Here is a 16,986-nt window from a genome sequence, read left to right on the forward strand (position 1 = left end):
CACAAGGATTTGACCACAAACTATAAGGTTGAGCGCAATTGACCACAAGGCCAAACTTTGATCACAAGCCAATTTAACTATGCCAAGTTGACCAATGTTGAATTTTTGTTTTTTCGTTGATTTTACCAGCATTGACCAACAAATGTTTTGACCAATTTCGCTAGAATCTTGGATTATTGGCACAAATTTTTAGATAAATTGTTGATTTATAAACCTTACTGAAGAATAATTTCTCCTAAGAAAAGTTGTTAGGTTTTCTCCTAAGGTAAAGTTTCTCACAGCAAATTATTGTCTCTATTGTGCATGGTTGTCTTTCTATTATCTTTATTGTTTCTGTTGCATTTATTGTTGATATTTTCTTAGTGTAATTATTCAATGATAGCAATGGCATCAAATATTGTATGAAAAGTCATTAAGAAGTAATTATCTAGCAAGAAATTGTATTCTACTGCACTTGCATAGAATTTTCATGTGTACTCTCCCTAGTGCAGTCATCAATTTTGTTAAGGGAAATAACTACCTACGAACTAAGCAAAAGGCGCGACGAGTGGGTGCAACTCACAAATAAATAGTGAGATAGATTACTAACTTTCTTTCCCAAAGACTTGCCAACATGCTAAGAAATAAATGAGAGAAAACAGATAAAGGAACTTGGTAAACAAGGTTTGTCCTTAGCATTGCACAAGCTTTGATTAATTCTAATCTAGTTCCAATGTCTCACCAATAACCTGCATAAACAAACAACAAAACATATTTTTATCATTCTTTATTTTTAAAATATAGTTCAACGCATACTGAAACATCAATTTAGTTACTCAAGGAACTAAAATCCTCCTCGAAACCTCATTAAATTTAATAAATGATCAACAAAATAGAGAAAATTTTAAGGGGAAATAAGATAGATCTATATTGATAATTAAAGAAGAGAAGCAAATTCAATTTCCGAGTCTTGTTGTTATGCTTCCTTCCTTACAGTTTGAGTCTTCTCCTTAGCCACAAGCTTCCATCTATTTACGAGCACAATCTGAGAGCTTATTTCAGTGAGATAACCAACTTAATGGCTTATTGAACCTCACACAAGCTCTAATCACACTATGAGACATTGATGCTTAACTCTCTCTCTCTCTCTCAACAACAATATTCTTGCAACCAAGAATATTTTCGCTAAATATATCTCCAACATCCTTTGGCTTTGAATCCTTTCTTTACAGGATCTTGAGGTGATAATATTAATGTTGCATGGAATGCATGTCATGCATGTTTAAGCCATGCATAACCTCCACTCACAACTTTTGGCTTTGCCAACTCCTAGCTTTAACTTTATTGAGATTTTTCTGTTTGCAAATCATTAATGGGTGGTCACATGTTTTCCCTTGAAAACCCATAGTGAATCATGTTTATTCTTTATAAAAGTCATGATCGGTCATGTGTATCCCAAAGAACAATTGTGACCTTGATGCCCTTTTGGAGGAGAAAAACACAATGAAGTACCACCTCTTAGCACGAGTATTTTGGCCCATTACATCTTTTCTTTGTCCAATGTGCCAAATATAATACCTCTAAAATGGGACATACGAGCCAATAACTCCAATTTTTCCACCCAAAGAATACCAAAATAAATAACAAATTATCTAATTATCCATTTTGGTGCATCCACACTCAAGTCACTATGCAGTTGCCTAGTGTTAGAGCATATCACCCAACTAATCTTAAAGGAAAAAATAGTGCTCCCACTCCTCCTACATCCAAAGGCCTATTGACTCGAACATCTAAACAAAGAAAAAAATCTATATTGATCACTCCATATATCTATGTAAGTTGTGAAGAGAAGTTATGAAGATGAAAAAGAAGGGAATTGAAGTTGTAAAGATTTAAAAAGGGAAATTAAAGCAAATTAGGTGACCTTGGAACTTCGCTATCTCTCCCCACCATAAAAGCAAAGTTGCAAACATAATGAATCATAATGGAGGCAAAGGAAACATATAACCCACTACAAGCTCAACATAAGGAATGGACAAAAGTTGTCACGAAAAGGACACATCATCTATATATATAACCTTGATATGCTCCCAAATTGGTTGGTTTTTTTTAGGAAACCAGGCCCAATCTAGTCAAAAGAAAAGAAATTTAGTGATATTTTAGGCATGTATTGCTTTTGCAACCCAATATGCTCTCAATTTGTCAATTTTCATGTAAAGCCCCAAGTCCTGAAGTATAGTGTAGTCCAAAGAAAAGACATTAAGTGATTCGAAAACCCAGTTAAGTGATTGTTCCCTCTCCTCCCAGATAGGACCTCTCTTTCTCTAATGTAAATATATGATGGACTTCTCTTTCTCTAATGTAAATATATGATGGACTTCTGCTATAGCCTAAAGAGGATGTATAGGGCTTTCTTATGCTCAAGCCGGAAGAGGATGGGATATGCTTGCCTAAGAATTCTTAAGAATAAGTTCGATGCCTACCTCAAGTTGACGACGACTATATACATCCGGAATGACTAAATAGTATCCATTGAATTTGGCAAAGAGGATCGTAACGAAGAATCGAAATGCAATGAGTTAATAGAGGAGCACAGTCAAAATAATTGGACGAAAACACCCCAAATAACAGGGCTCCAATTTCCAGAAACCTACATGGCAATTAAAAGGAGGCTCTATGTGCTTGCATGCAATTAATTTGAGGTGGAGACATGAATAACGCTGAACAAGTTTTTGCCTTGTGTGGCAGCAGCTTTGATGATGAAGTTAAGCTAGTAAGGTATGTTGTGAGTTGTAGAAGATGCACTGGAAATCATCATGTCAAAAGGTGGAGTTAAAAACAAATCACAATAAGCCGATTGCCAATAATCAAGTTCGGATCTCGTCCTACCACCATCATCATCAGCAGCAGCTACCTATTTTGTGCGGATCTCGTCCTACCATCACCAGCAGCTACCTACGGCTACCATCCATCATCAGCGGCAGACTATTGTAGATTTACAGCTATGTACTCAATTGCGATGCGGTCGATGGAAAATGTGCTACTCCTACCCATCAATGTTTTACAATAATAATAAATGCAATGTACACAAAACAGAAAGAAAGCATGTGAAATGCATGGCTAAGTTTCCTACCCATACATGCAATTTTCATTCTTATATTTCTCAGTGGCCAGGATATTCTATTTTCATTCTTATATATCTTAGTGACCAGGATATTCTATTTTCATTCTTATATATCTTAGTGGCCAGGATATTCTATTTTCAATGCAAGAAGAAAATCAATGAGTCATAGCTGGATTGAACAGCACGAAATGGGCATGACAGTTATATAAATGTAGCATTGGAAAAACCATTGCCACCAAGCATGGTGACTAATTACGTAGGTTGATATGCTAATAATCCCATTCATACTTTCACTATTCACCTGCTGCACTTTGGAAAAGCTTGATATGCTAATAATCTCATTCATACTTTCACTATTCACCTGCTGCACTTTGGAAAAGCTTGATACGCTAATAATCTCATTCATACTTTCACTATTCATCTGCACTTTGGCAAACAAATATTCCTTGTATTACAAATTCGATTCCGTTATGTGTGATTTCATATTTATGTGTGATACCATATGATGTTTTTAACACTTACCAATTTACATCAAAACACACCCACAATCAAAAGTTAAATATGTTGCATTATAGAACACATTTTCCCCTTAATATCAGATACATCCGCATTGTGGGAGCCTTACCATTACAAATCAAATCACTAATATCTCTTAGGATCCCCCTTGAAGTATGGAATACCCATTGTGATGCATTAAGCATCAATGTACATCTCTTCCAAAGAAAGAATAATTGTTTAAAAAATAATACAAATACTAATAATGATGTATGGTATATGGCATTGCCTGATTTACATATACAACTAACTAGATAAAAGACTGAACAACAGAAGAAGTAGTGAGTAATCCAGATAAGAGGCCTACCAAAGCAGCACTATTGTAAGTGCTTGGTTCATTTTGCATGGGATTGGATCTAATATCAATGAAACTATCATTCTGAAAAGGTCCTCCAACTAATGCCCCTGTTGCCACATTCGGATTCGGAGATTTGGAATTGAACCATACATATCCACTATTACAATCATACACCTTGGACGTATCAGCAGGTATGGAAGCACCTCTATGGTGGACCTGTTTTGGGTAATTATCCCCAAAGCCTACCAAATAGCTCATCCTCATTGGATTCTCACCCAAAATATAATCCACCTGTTTGGCATGTTAATCGGAACATAAGTGCAATGTATTATTCATTCATTCTCTATATGCATGACCCAATGTATGCAAATTCATGTTGTTTGTAAATGGTCTTTTGGTGGAAATATAAAAGAACGTAGGGAGGGAATGGATGCAAACCTGAGAAAATGCAAACTTGCGCAAATCCTGTGGAGTGAAGTCTTTTTTGTCTCCACATTTCATGTTCTCAACTCTTGACGTCAACAAGTAGTCACTGTATATCAGTGCAAGTAAGGCAGAATTTACGGAATGTTGGATGGCATTCCATTGTGTTATCCATATGAGTCCACCTACAACAATAATGAATTAGATACAATTAGTCGCACAGCGACGACGAACACCAAAAAGTGCAAGGGGAAGAAGAGAAGGACAACCCAGCGATCCGATGAGCTTTACCCTCTGTTCTATTGGGAGCCGAAGTTGGTGAATGAGGAAGAAGAGCACAGATGATTGCTTCTGCTGTCATTTTGTATTGTTCAAGATCAGAACGAACTGCAGAAGTCATAGTCTTTGTCCCGAAAAATTGAACTCTCGAAAGAAGAACCTGAACACATTTCAAAATCATTATATTTGTTTGATCTTAGTTAGTAGTCTCCTATATATCACCTACCAACAACAAAGACAAAAGTGTCTTAATTAGCATTGGATTCAGGAATGAGCGGGAAATGCTCGGAATTTCATACAAGAAAACAAAAACCTACCTTTATCCGGGACAAGATAGATAGATAGTGCTTAATTGGTGAAGTGAAAAGGAATCCATCCAACTCATACTTAATTTGGTTGAAAAAAAGTACATCGAGGTGACACTATGTAGCGCTTAATGACCGCTAAAAGATAAATTTATCTCAGGAAATGTGGATTCCCTGTTACAAGACTTGACAACCAATTTTAACAACTATTGGGCCAAATACACTGGACAACCAGTTTTAACGACTATTGGGCCAAATACACTCAGTCAGGCCCCAAAACAAAACAAAACAAGCGAAATCAGCTTGAAATTTTAGCAAACTTGCAAGCACATAGCAAAACTTGACCAGGATTTGTTGTGGAATGAAAAATCTCTTCGTGTTTTTTTCATTTCAAGAATTTTTCGAGCTTTTCATTTGTCGAAGAGTCATTCTGTAATTCTAGTCATATAAAAAAATATTGCTTGCAACATTGTGAAAGAAAAATATTAAATTAAAACTATGATTGTAGACAATGCAATATGATATATTAGATTTCATTGCAATAAAAGGAGTTTAGGTTGGCTTTTATGATTTATCAAATCTTTCAATCCTCAAGCTCTCTTTGGTACACATCACAATGGATCAGTGCAGATGCTCTCAGGGTTTAGTTTGATAGGGTGGCTTTTGGTATTAACGCCACAAAACAAGCAATCTAAGGGGACCAAGGTCATAGGAACTCAATTTCAAGCTTCCATAATCAAAATATATTAACTGGAACTGGCCGCCGTAATGTAATGATAAGAAATGACATTAAAGCACACTGAAAAGTTAATAAGGCTTACCTGCACGCCAGCATGTTTGTTGTCCCAGCTAAACCAAGTCGGAGCAGCTCCCCATTGGGCAAAATCTTCGCCATTCCCTACTGAAACGTAGTTCAAGTATGATTCATTGTGGGTTGCATGATAAAGCCAGGCTGCTGCCCACAGAAGCTCATCTTTATATCCAGTAGAATTGTAGAAGGCTTGAACTGAAGGTATGCTATTGCTATAGGAGCCTCGGTAAGAGTCAGCAAACTGAAACAATTCTTGTGCATGACGAATCAATATATCTGAGTATGCAGAATCTGTATTGCGGAACACTAATGAAGCAGATGCCATTGCTGCAGCTGTCTCTGCTGCTACATCCGATCCAGGACTTGAAGCGTCTACCCTGAGAGTTGGCCTTTTCTCATTCATATTTTCAGGCCTTTCCCAACACTTATGATCAATGCTTGCATTTCCCACCTGAAAAACAAAAAAAGATATACATAAATACAAGTTGGAGTACAGAATAGAGCAGTATACATGTGCATATCACATTGGAAAACAAAATACAGTTTATTTTGATCACTGGAAACATGTGACAAAATAAATAAATCAATGTCTGTGAAAGGAACTAGGGCAGCAAGTTGTCTGTTTATGGATTATAGGTGCCGAATTGAAGTGCTAGATATTCACCACTGAATGAATGACACAGTAATATATGTGTATAAATGAGTAAAAAAATGACAGCATCACACTTCAGCAACTGCGAGGGACGGATAACGCCAATGAATTGAGAAATCTCATAACCAAGATCAAGAGAAGAACTCTAATCAATGATAATAAACTCACTGGCATTTATAGCCAAATTGTTTCTACTTTGGCTTGAGTAAAACCAAGGATGAAGAAATTTATTCTCCTATTAAGGTCACTTCAGTACCACCCCTTGTTCCTCCTGCCCTATTTGTTTGGAAATTCATCATTGCTTCCATTACTATTTCAAACAGCATTCTAATGAGGTTTCAATATGAACTTTTGTGAAGTAGCATTAACAAATCTCTAGACCACGGCCATTAATAAGAGGGTAAGGTGTTTGCCCAACCAAAGCTACTATAAAGCAACTGATGGGATTATCTAGGATGCAATAGCTAAACCGCTACAATTTGTTTAATTGTGCAAAACAAATCACCATATTTGACCACAAGTTTGGTGAACAGATACTATATCAGTATCCTAAAGAACCTGTCATATTTTTTTTCCAAAACAATTCTCAATATTGACAGAATTGAAACTTCGTGACAGCTACGGATAATGCAAAGACACTGATTGGCAATAGAGGATAATTTCAACAAGGCATTTTACAAGCTCATTCACATCCTCATCTTGTACTCCCAAATTTGAAAGATGTTTGTGTGAAAAATCTGTACGCAAAGATCAAATTCATGTTCAAAAACATGAAAGGGGTGAAAAGTATGAAATAGAAGCTGATATACCTAGAACCTTCTCTTTGGGCTGGCCTAGATGCATTCAATTGGCTTACTTTGCCGGTCATCCTAGATGCAAACCAATCAACATAGATGGAGCATTTAAGAATTAGAGATTACTACGCATTTTGTGAGCTAGCCTTGGGGTGACCTTGTGACTAAGCCTGTGACCAGCAAAATTGTCAAGCAATCGGATTCAAGAGTTAGAGATTTATTTATACTTAAACAGCTACAAGGGCTCATTTCACTGGTCAATCTTGAGTGCATACCAACAAATTACAAGTTATTTAACTGATATTGGTTACAAATTCAGCTGCAGGCCGCAAAACCTGGAGGACGCATATTGTTCTTAAATACTGTACAGTGTATGAAAAAACGAGCAGCAACAAGGTGTATACCTGAAGCTAGTTATGAGTTCAGATGAAGAATTTGACACAAAAAAATAGATGGGTAAAACTAAAAACTTAAGATATAGACGATGGCATGGCATACCTGAACATACAATACATTGCTTGAAGGATGTGCGTTGATCAAATAATCTGTGATCCATCTGATGGAAGACTGGGCTGCCCCTAGTTGATGAGCAGCATCCATCTAAGACAAAAGAGTTGCAGTAAAAGCCATGGGTAACCCAAATTTGATGTGATCCCCTGCATCATACATTCCTCCAGAAAGGTCTGCACCCACATCATTACCATCTGACAGAGCAGAGTTCCCTCTCCATGGTATGGGATTATCATTAGGAAGCTTCCCAGCTGTTGAAAAACATCCACCAAACATAAAATCAAAACCAATATGACCCAAAAGTTTAAAAACTTCGAAAAAAAAAAAAATCCCAATCACCCATATAATATTATTCTTTCACCATAATCGTTGCTTACAGATCTACATTCTACAGACGCTGCAAATACACACTGACCCTAATAAACAGATCTACAAGACACACTGACCCAATTGAAGACAATGTAACAAAAGGAATGGCTTGATCTGCAGAAAGCATGAACAAGTGTGATAGGAACCGAAAGAAGATAGCACATACAGAGAAACTTACCCTTCTGAATAGGAAAGAAGGTCAATGCGACCTTCAAGGCTTGGGCATATTTCTGAGAAATGGCTCCGGGAGGACCTGGAACTGGCGAGACCTGATGGTGAGAATGCTTCCTGGAATGTAGTATTGTTAACACTGCTGCCGTTACCACAAATGCTGCTACGGCCAACGAGAAAAACCACCATATCCATCCCTTCGAGTGCTTCGCCACTGCACCCATTTTCAAATATGAAATCTACTCTGCCTCCTCCTCCTCCAGGATCGGTAACTTAGATCGCGCCAGTCCCACCCATAAACGATACTAAATGATTCCTGCTAAATATATAAGAAAGCAACGTTAGTCGCACAAATCGTCGAACCATTTGGTGCTTTACATCTGGAAGTGAATTAATTGCGAAAAACAAAAAACAAAAACACACACGCCCAATTTTTTAATAAACTAGAACTTTATTCTCATTTATTTATTACCGTAAATTGAGATGATTAAACAATGTTTTATGATCTGTTTTTTTAACGAACTATAATTTTATTCCCATCTAGGATTTGGATGATCAAACAAATTTCAATATATAAAAGAATGGGGCTGACTATGGATTACCATTAAGATATATATAAAGAAAGACAAATGGGCAATATGTCGGGAATTAGGATGGTTACCATTATAATACTTATAATAATAATTAGCTGTATCACATATTTAAAGTATATCATATAGGTTAGGTGAAGTTTAAAATGTAACTGTTCCTTTTTTGGTTTAGTGGGGTGAGTTTTGAAATTTAAGAAATAGAGATTTTAAAGGTAATTTAATTGTGAAAATCATAAAGCTATTTTATTTGGTTTAGGTCACACTAACTTTTAATATGGTTAGATTTTTTTCTAAAAAATTTCGAACTTTTATAAATATAATTATTTTTTTTATAAACTTGAAATTTAATTAAAAAATTATTAAGTTTTTCTATAATATTTATCTTTATTTAAATTCTAAAGTAATTGAATTTTAATTTTAATTTATTTTTAATTTATAAAGTGAGTATTTGAATTTCAACTTTTATTTATTTTTAATTTATAAATTGAGTATAGTCTTCTATTTTGTGGCTCAGTGGTTATATCACTTTTTCTTTCTAGTTATATCACTTTTTCTTTTGTACATGGGCTTAATGATGAAGATGGTGGTGGTGCACTTTTGCCTCCTAGTGATCCATTAGGAGTTTAGTTTTTTTGCAACAAAGTAAAACTATAAAACAAATACTTTAATTTTATAAAGAAATAAATAAAAATGAAAAAGATGAATATATATATATATATATATATATATAGGATTGCAAATATTATTAATGTTGTATTATCATTGGGCTATAATAATGTATTAATGAAAATATTAGTTTCATGATCAACCACAATACTCACAAAAAAATCATTTAAAGTGTTGCATCTGAATTTGCAAGGAGTTGTTGCTCTGTGATCTTGTGTCCAAATAAGATCACCAAACAGAGAAAGCAAGACCAATAGAAGGATAATAAAGTCTCAATCCCAAATGATCAATCATGCATCAAGCAATCAATTCTAAACTACAAGGAAATAAGAGCACACCTGGCCTCCTCGCAGGTTGGGGAAGGGTTTTGAGTCTGATGCAGATTCTCGCACTCCACTCGAGCGATCTACCTCGTCCACACCTGATCTCGATCCCTACACACAATCACAACCAAACAAAGACGACAAGTGACCTTCCTTAGAAGATCGTTAGATCAAAAAGTAATAGAATCAACCATATAGCATGTTGAATACAAATTCATACAAGGAAGGAACATGTGTTTCCATTAATCATAAAAAAACATATTACAATGCTTATACCTTCGCCTCAAAGCTTCCTCTCCGCGATCCGGTAGAGTTTCCCCACTATATCCAGGAAATGAGTCATGAAGAGAAACACACAAGTAGCAAAGACCTCACAAGCTCTCTCACTAGCAGCAAGATGGCAACATAGACTCAAGATCTCTAGCCCAAAAATTCAGTTATCTAAAACTCTCTCTCTTGAAAACTAGTTTGACCCTTGCAAATGGTCAATATAAATAGGCAGAAGAGAGGTCCCAAGAGGACGTAAGTGGACGATCTGGACGATGAGAAATCATGGAAACTTATAATTGATAAGTCTTGGCCATCTTGAATAGGTGACAAATTGAACTGATCTCCTAGGGACTAAGGCACTCTAGAAGTCATCCCCAGACGATGACACAGAAAGTAGTGAAAAATACCCTGGACGCTCCCATAAAGAAGGGTTGGGAGCGTCTAGGAGGCTCCAGATGCTCCCATAGGCCTCCATCCATGCGTCTGAGGGTCAAACTAGAGAAAAAGTAGGTCCTAGGTCTAGAAAAAATCAAACATACATGAGGATTAAGGGTCATTGATCCAGGGGGTAAAATAGGTTGATAACAGATACCCCTAATGTATGAGGTCAGAAGAGAATCTGATGGCCAAAATACATTACGATAAAGCTTAGAGGTCAAAATAGGAGTGAGGAAACAAAACCAAGGATGTGGGTCGGAAAAACTCTAGAGTTGAAGTCTCATCTGTGTTGATAACATCCCCGAGGAGGGCATACCCATGCCCAGTCATAAGAAGATATCGAACATGGCCGCCAAAATATACATTGCGGATCCATGACATTAAATTTTATAACATGACCATAAAGACATACACATTGGATCCATGTGACTCAATAGATAAAGCATAGCCACTAACAAATAAAATTGTGGATCTATGTCATAGTATACATCAGTAGGACTATAGACACATGACAGACAGAGAAGTGTCTTAGATAGCCCTCCAAGTAAATAAATGATACATAACTCCAACGTAACTTGGGAAGGATGCCATATAAGAGTGAGGTGTCCCTAACCTAGGATCTTCGACATAACCTCGATAGTACGAATCTACATCACACGAATAAGTGGGTTGATGTCAAGCATGGTAGAAACCGCCAAATTACTAGCCAATGAGATATACTAGTAACAAATGCGAGGGAATCCACCAATGAGGAAAATGGACCCCAAGGTACTTAGTACAGTCCACTAAGTGTGAATAAGTGAGTTGATGTCGAATACTAGTGAACTCGACCAATCAGGACCTAATGATTTAAACCCACTATCGATCGCGAGGAAAGTTTCCACTGAGGTCTACAAGCTCCAAGGAACTACTGGTTCTTAGATCAAGCTCCTAGATAAAGAGTTGAAGTCAGTAGGAGAATATTCATCGAAGGAGGGCCTTGATGTATCCCCCACCAATCGACACGGAATAGACCACAATGATGTGATGTATAGATGAAGTCATGAAGTGATGAAGTACAACAAACACAGGGATGGCCGATGCAAAAAGGTCAACAGGATACTGCATATGGCCGACATAGGTTGAGTCTTCCCTTGAACGCATAGCAGCACGACACAAGAGTGACTTGGCAACATGACTAATGAGCACCATGTGATATCATGCAATGATGCAGGAGGCATCAAAGCACACTCCATATGACTGGAAGAGTAACCAGTCGTAGGAGTAAAGAGACTCATATGGATGGTATGGCTCTTAGGAAAACTAAAACCAAACTGTGAGATAATGAAATAGACAAGTGCCATGTTCAATGGTGATACAACTGATGCTGCCATTACGATGACTAATGGAAAAATATGTTCCCTCCATTTTCTTTTTATAAGTTCATTTTTCATAAATTTGTCCCCCAAGCTCGAAAGATAAAAGTATACAAGGGGGGGCCTCCTAGCTACAGTAGACTAGGGTATTCCTTTTTCATAACTAGTCTATCCCTATCAGGAAAAAGGTTAAACTTATACTAGGTAGACGACCCTTCAAGTACTTTAACGAACATGAAGTAGGCAAGTTCACTCAGTAATCATTTCTAAATTAAGGAGTTTGAAAAGAGCTTAAAGAAAACTCCTATTGGAGGAACAAGTGGTATAAAGGATAGCAACTGGTTTCGGTAATGATGGAATTGCTCATGACATAATGAGGACAAGAGGTTGGCTAATAAGACCACTCATCACAGTGGTTCCTCCAAGAAAGGGTAAAACACCAAGTGAAAGTGAATGGTAGGTCAAGCAGATGATGATGATGGAAGAGAGAGACCAAGGATCATCATGCAGAAGTAGGTTGATAAAAGTGGCAATCACAAGGGATAAAGAGTGGAATCCTCTTGGGGTATGGCCGGAAAAGAGACGAAGAAGAGGACATGTGGCTCAGATTCTAGGTCATGGTGGGTTAGAAGGAGGAATTCCAAAAAGGAGTAAAAAATGATTGCATGGACACCAACTTGGAAAAAAGATGCTACCTAGGGTATCCATGAGTGGTTAAGCTCTACCGGCAAGCTACGACGTGCATAAAAGAAACTGGTTAAAGTTACAACTTGACAGGATTGGACCTAAGGCATAAATATGACATTGACAATCTATAATGCAGCGATGATGGTGATAATGACTTACCCTATATGCCAAGTTTAGAGAAATGCACCTAAGGTCCATGGATGTCGCAATAAAAATGCCACCCTGTCCTGTAAAGACCATTTAGAATGACTAGACCCATGGTTAAATGACATAAAACATGGATGAGGTAAAAATTGGACCATATATTTTTTAGATTTTTTGAATTTTATAATGTTTATGGATTATATAATTCTTTTGGAATTTTGGCATTAATAAGGCATGAAAAATACTTGCGTCACACACCAAACCAATCAGAGATAAATCATCACACTCCTACGTACAATATGTACAAGCGCAATGTAGTCTAATAAGTCATGTCAAAGTGTGCCCACAGTTAGGCACAAGCCAAGGGTGTCTATATGCGAACTCATGGAGGGTGGGGGACCATATGGCTCACCGATGTGGGGCCATGCCAATGGAAATCAAATTGCCTAATCCGAAAAGGTTGACCATGCTAGGGACATTTTAACATAGTCATATTCTCAAAATTAACCTGAATACATAAGGGAGGATCAAGACATAAAGGGGGTACAATATTCTCGTCAATAAGTGGAAACGAAGTGGGAAATTCATTAGCAAGTTTGGTAGTAAAATCTCAAGACTTGACTCGGTCCATGGGTGGCACTTCCAAGGAAGGCCAAGGAGATGCCCCCTGGGCCGGTTCAAGATTTAAGTTGCCAAGCTCTATTTATTCCACATTGGGGAGATTAGATGCATGAAGAGGCATAACCTCACTAATATTACCAATGAGGGGATCCATGACTATCAAGTTGACTAGCTGAAGGGGTTTATCTACAAGAGAGTCAGGTGGAACAAGTGAAGTGGTGGCCCGTGTGGGCAAAGGAAACTGGTCATATTCCATATTGGGATGGAGTTTCTGACCAACGTCAAGAGGTATTGACGGGACTGTCGAAGAGACAATCTCTCCCACAACAAGCAACAGAGGATGCTCACTAACTTGATCCACTTCCATAGGAGCAGGTGACACCACCCAAGGATTAGGAGGTCGATGGGGTCCACAAGTGTTGGAAGAGATCATATGACAACGAGCAATGGTAGGAGTAGAAGGAGTGTTGGGCGAAAGGAGTTGAGGAAAAACTCTCATAAGAGTGGAACTTTTAAAGAGCCTAGATCCAACACTCTGAAATTAACCAGGGTGATCTCCCATGAGTGGTACAGAATTCCCCATGGTGGAAATATGGGCCTATGGCACGCAATATTCAAGTTGATCGATAGTGATAATTTTTCCTTCATGAGGAAATCAAAGTAAATGGAAGACAGACAAGATTACTGCAGCCATCACATAAAACCAACTATGACCAAGGAGTAGGTTGTAATCTAATGAGGCGTCGACAACTTCGACATCAACATATATAGTTTCCGCCCTAACTCGATGGAAAATTTTGGAAGAACCCCTTTAGGTACAAAGTTTTGACCGTGAAAGGCTTGGAGAGTGGTGTTGGACGTGGCGAGCGTCGAAGATCCAAGAGCCTTCCAGCAGGATATTGACATAACACATGTGGAAGAGCCTTCCTCCACCAAAGTGTGATGAATATTCCTATGGAAGATGTGCATGATAATCTGGAAAGCAATCAGATGCGAAAGGCGAGTAGCAACATTTTTAGCATTAAAGGCGATGAGACTAGAGTCAGATAGATCGACTCCACCAATGGTAGACAACAAGGCCTTGCACTATTGAGGACAACTTTGCAAGACCTCCAAAGAAGACATGGCACAAGGAGCTTGGGCAAGATCTTCAACAATACTATAATGTTGAGCAGCCCTGGTAGAATGATTGTGTTTCATCTTATGAAGAACACCCTTGGGGGGTGATAGACAAGTTCCACATGCTTATCCAAAGTTAGAGGTCCAGTGGAGGTAGGTGGAGCAGGGGAGTCCTTATAGAGAGAACTCAACTCAAGTACATCATAGGATTTAGCTCACATAGTCACATTTACATCTTCCTTGCACATAAAGATGAGTGAACTATGGGGGGATGAGAAGATGACCCCTCATTTCCCCCTTGTGGAGGTAGAGGAGGTTGAGCAACCATTTGTTGTTGAGGTTATGTATGGAACGGATGAGTCAAAACGACAGGTTGTTGAGAAGATGGTGGTGAAAGGAGCCTATGGACTTCATCCATTCGATGGCACTCATGAGTGAGGTTGTCGCCTTGACAAATTTTAGAAGGGAACTTAACTTTACGATGAAGTTCACTGGTGCCCCCCTCTTGATTTTGAAGGTTGCTTTGGGATTCCTAAGCATTTTGGTTTTTTTGTTTATTTCTTTTATTATTCTTTTTACCACCAGATTGTTGGTTGTTATTCGATTGAGTGGACTTCACCGTTAGAACATCGATGGACTACTAAGGAGAGGGTGCTTTAGCAGAGCTAGACACACTTGTTGGGGGTTGATATGTTACAACCAATTGCCCAAGTTGGCTCATGGAATTGTAAACAGGCATAATCATGCCTTCAGCATGTGGGCCATGAACGGGTTTGGGAGGGTGATGAGCCCCATAAATGGGTAATTATATGGGCTCATTTGGCCTCCTAACTTAGATTAAGCCACCATTCTCATTAGTTTATTGCATGTTTTTTATTATATTTATGCTAATAGAGTGAATTGGGTTAGTCATTATGCCAAGAAGTCTAATGTGTGCTTTATGCAGATTTTTGGTCAATTTTGAGACAAAATCAAAGGTTTAATGAGCATTTGGCAGCCAATATTTGAGGAAAACAAGGGAGAGGATTTGTAGGAGGGTGTCCCCCTCATTTATGACTCCCTACTTCAAATCCTCCTTTAGAAGGCTTGGAGCACAAGCAGCCACATCAATGCATCAAAGGGGCAGTCGAGCAAGTGAAGAGGAACTGTTGTCTATCTTAAGTCTTGGGAGCCAAGTCTCCTTGATTTTAGGAGAGAATTTTGGGGCTCCAGTGGTATAAATAGAGAGGCTTAGGGCCTCATTAGGTTGTTGGATGTTAGTCAAATTTTCGCACTTTTGTTGCAGCTTTTGCTCAGCTCATTTCGAGCTTACTTTTGTGAACAATTTTATGTAATGTGACTATTATTTTGATAATGGAGATGAAATATTTTCTGAGCCAGCACTGAGTTCTTTCAGGGGGCTGAAGCTCTTGAGTTAGGTCCCAACCCAAGCTTCTCATCACCTCTTTTTTTGTATTTAAATGTTTTGTTTCAGTTCATGAATTAGTTGTTGTTAGATAGATTCTTCCTTAGTAAAATAGGTTGTTTTTTGGTGATTCAAATTGTTGTTTCCATTTCAGTTGCTGAAGTAGGTTCAATAGTGGTAAGAGAAAGATATAAAAAATCCATCAACAGAGCCTTGACCTCATTTCCTCCCTTTGGGACCATGAACTGAGGTCAAGATCTACTTACTGCCATAAAAACACAATTTTGCTTCCTCCATGCAATTTCTAGTGTTACAATTTGATTTAGAGGTTAATGCTTTGCTTCAGATCCATTTTTCCATACTCATTTCTGTTTCTACAATAAATCTCTTTCCATGCTTTCCTTTCCATATATCACTATTCAACATTTTATTTTCCTAGATCAGAATTTAGGTTAACATGAGATATAGTTCTGTTTTTTTGGTGCAGCTAGTTATTTTCTTGCTCAGATTCAGTGTTTTGATTTGCAACTCTCTTACAATACATCTCTGCTCATAATAAGTCAATAAATCTACGATCACCACCTCTTTTTCCACATGTTTCACAGGTCATTCACAACTCTTCGCAAATCTTCCCTAATTTCTGCACTTTTCTCATAAGATTTCCTCTCGTTTCTTGAACAAATACAACCATAATTTTCTTTCCTAATCATCCTTGATGAATTTCAGACACCTTAACACATCCATCTAGTCTTCAGCTACCCTTTCCCACCATTTTTCCACCTTTAAAACCTCTAAAACAACTCTCGGCATCCTCATGTAGATTCTCTTGTAGATCCCTTGCAGCCTTCTGTAGAATTTCCTGTACGTGGCTTTTTGAAGTCCGATTGTAGGGAAAGCCTCCAGAAGGTTTCCAGAGGCCTCTTAGGATCCCTCCACACCTTCCTACACCTCGGAAAATCCCAAATTCACCCTCCATCACCACCTAATCACTGCCACATCCGCAAACAAATAAATTACATGCATAACAATTTCACATAAAATACATAAAAATAAAAATAAAAGATGTTTTTTCTTATTTCCTTCCAGAAATAGCTTGAA

The 16,986-nt window shown here is 37.8% G+C and overlaps 1 protein-coding gene across 1 annotated transcript; it reads right to left on the bottom strand.

Moving 5' to 3' along the window:
• Nucleotides 1–3,653: 3,653 nt before the first annotated feature.
• On the bottom strand, nt 3,654–8,618 carry GH9B7 (glycosyl hydrolase 9B7). Its single transcript, XM_089404390.1, is given in 6 exon segments — nt 3,654–4,247; nt 4,395–4,564; nt 4,671–4,818; nt 5,785–6,225; nt 7,719–7,981; nt 8,278–8,618. Coding segments are annotated over 6 exon segments (1,578 nt in total). The 5' UTR covers nt 8,495–8,618; the 3' UTR covers nt 3,654–3,908.
• Between the last annotated feature and the right edge of the window lie 8,368 nt (nt 8,619–16,986).

The sequence above is a fragment of the Pinus tabuliformis genome, chromosome 2_2 (genome assembly GCF_031772625.1).
Source record: "Pinus tabuliformis cultivar Carrire ecotype Pingquan chromosome 2_2, CPIR1, whole genome shotgun sequence".
NCBI lineage: Eukaryota > Viridiplantae > Streptophyta > Pinopsida > Pinales > Pinaceae > Pinus > Pinus tabuliformis.